General features: G+C 50.7%; 1 protein-coding gene across 1 annotated transcript in view; it reads left to right on the top strand.

Moving 5' to 3' along the window:
* The window catches only part of MFSD13A (major facilitator superfamily domain containing 13A), a 14,690-nt gene that overhangs the window by 9,686 nt on the left and 3,559 nt on the right, over positions 1 to 1,445 (top strand). The window contains exon 7 of the mRNA XM_037739560.1: positions 794 to 1,084. Within this exon, the coding sequence (XP_037595488.1) occupies positions 794 to 1,084 (291 nt within the window). The remainder of the gene's footprint in view (positions 1 to 793; positions 1,085 to 1,445) is intronic.

Raw genomic sequence — 1,445 nt, 5'->3', positions numbered from 1 at the left:
CTTGAGCCCAGGAGTTTGAGGCTGCAGTGAGCTGTGATTGTACCACTGCACTCTAGCCTGGGTGGCAGAGCAAGACTCTATCTCTAAAAAAAAGAAAAGCCAAGTGCTGTACCTAAAACATGTAGTATATAAACTAGCTGAATTTAGAAATAAACTGTTCTCATGCTATAAAATTTGTTTCCCTAATGTGTTTTCTTTTTCTTTTTTTTTTTTTGAGACAGGGTCTCACTCTGTTGCCCAGGCCGGAGCGCAGTGGCAGCAATCCTGGCTCACTGCAACCTCTGCTTCCCACGTTCAAGTGATTCTCCCACCTCAGCCTCCCGAGTAGCTGGGATTACAGGCACACACCACCACGCCTGACTAATTTTTTTGTATTTTTAGTAGAGACAGGTTTCACCATGTTGGCCAGGCTGGTCTCAAACTCCTGGCCTTAAGTGATCTGCCTGCCTTGGCCTCCCGAAGTGTTAGGTGCTAGGTTCACATACACGATCCACTGTGCCCAGCTTCACTAATGTGTTTTCAACTAAAAAGAAAAAACTTTTCATTGCTCCAATACGAATTTGTCATGCCTTCTAACTTTTTAGCAAAGTCAGATAGCAACAGGAATGTGGTTTTAGATTGTGTTCTGGCATGTTCTGTGTTAGGGAGATGGGGAAAAAGGCCTGCTCTCATTCTTGCTGCTCTGATGATAGGGGCTAGGGGTAGGGGGAATGTGTGCTCCCCTGTTGACTTCCGGCCTTGTCAGCTCCCCCTTGCCCCCCGAAGCCTCCTCACTGTCCCTGTCGGGTTGCAGGTCTTCCACTGCCACTTCAACAGCAACTTCTTCCCCCTCTTCCTGGAGCATCTGTTGTCCGACCATATCTCCCTTTCCACGGGCTCCATCCTGTTGGGTAAGTGTGGTCCTCAGGTGCTTCATGCAGGCTGGAAGGACAGAGGCTTGCACCCCAGAAACCCTAGTCCAGCTGTGGGCATGGCCACCTCACCTGCTGGGACCCTGGTGGCAGAGGGTAGGGAGGAATCTGTTGTGGGAGTTGCACCTCCTAGCCCCCAGCTATTCCCCCCAGGAAGGGGTGGACAATCTTTTTAAGACACCAAGTGCAGGCCGGTGCGGTGGCTCAAGCCTGTAATCCCAGCACTTTGGGAGGCCGAGGTGGGTGGATCATGTCAGGAGATGGAGATCATCCTGGCCGACATGGTGAAACCCTGTCTCTACTAAAAATACAAAAATTAGCTGGGCATGGTGGCGACAGCCTATAATCCCAGCTACTTGGGAGGCTGAGGCAGGAGAATCGCTTGAACCCAGGAGGCGGAGGTTGCAGTGAGCCGAGATGGCGCCACTCCAGCCTGGCGACAGAGCAAGACTCTGTCTCAAAAAAATAAAAAAGAAAGTTGATCTATGAGGTGCATGGAGAGTACTAGGCCTCTCTGAGTACGAGACCCTCTGG

This window comes from Cebus imitator, unplaced genomic scaffold (assembly GCF_001604975.1).
Source record: "Cebus imitator isolate Cc_AM_T3 unplaced genomic scaffold, Cebus_imitator-1.0 Scaffold71, whole genome shotgun sequence".
In the NCBI taxonomy this organism is placed as follows: Eukaryota; Metazoa; Chordata; class Mammalia; order Primates; family Cebidae; genus Cebus; species Cebus imitator.
This window is presented reverse-complemented; position numbering and strand designations above follow the sequence as displayed.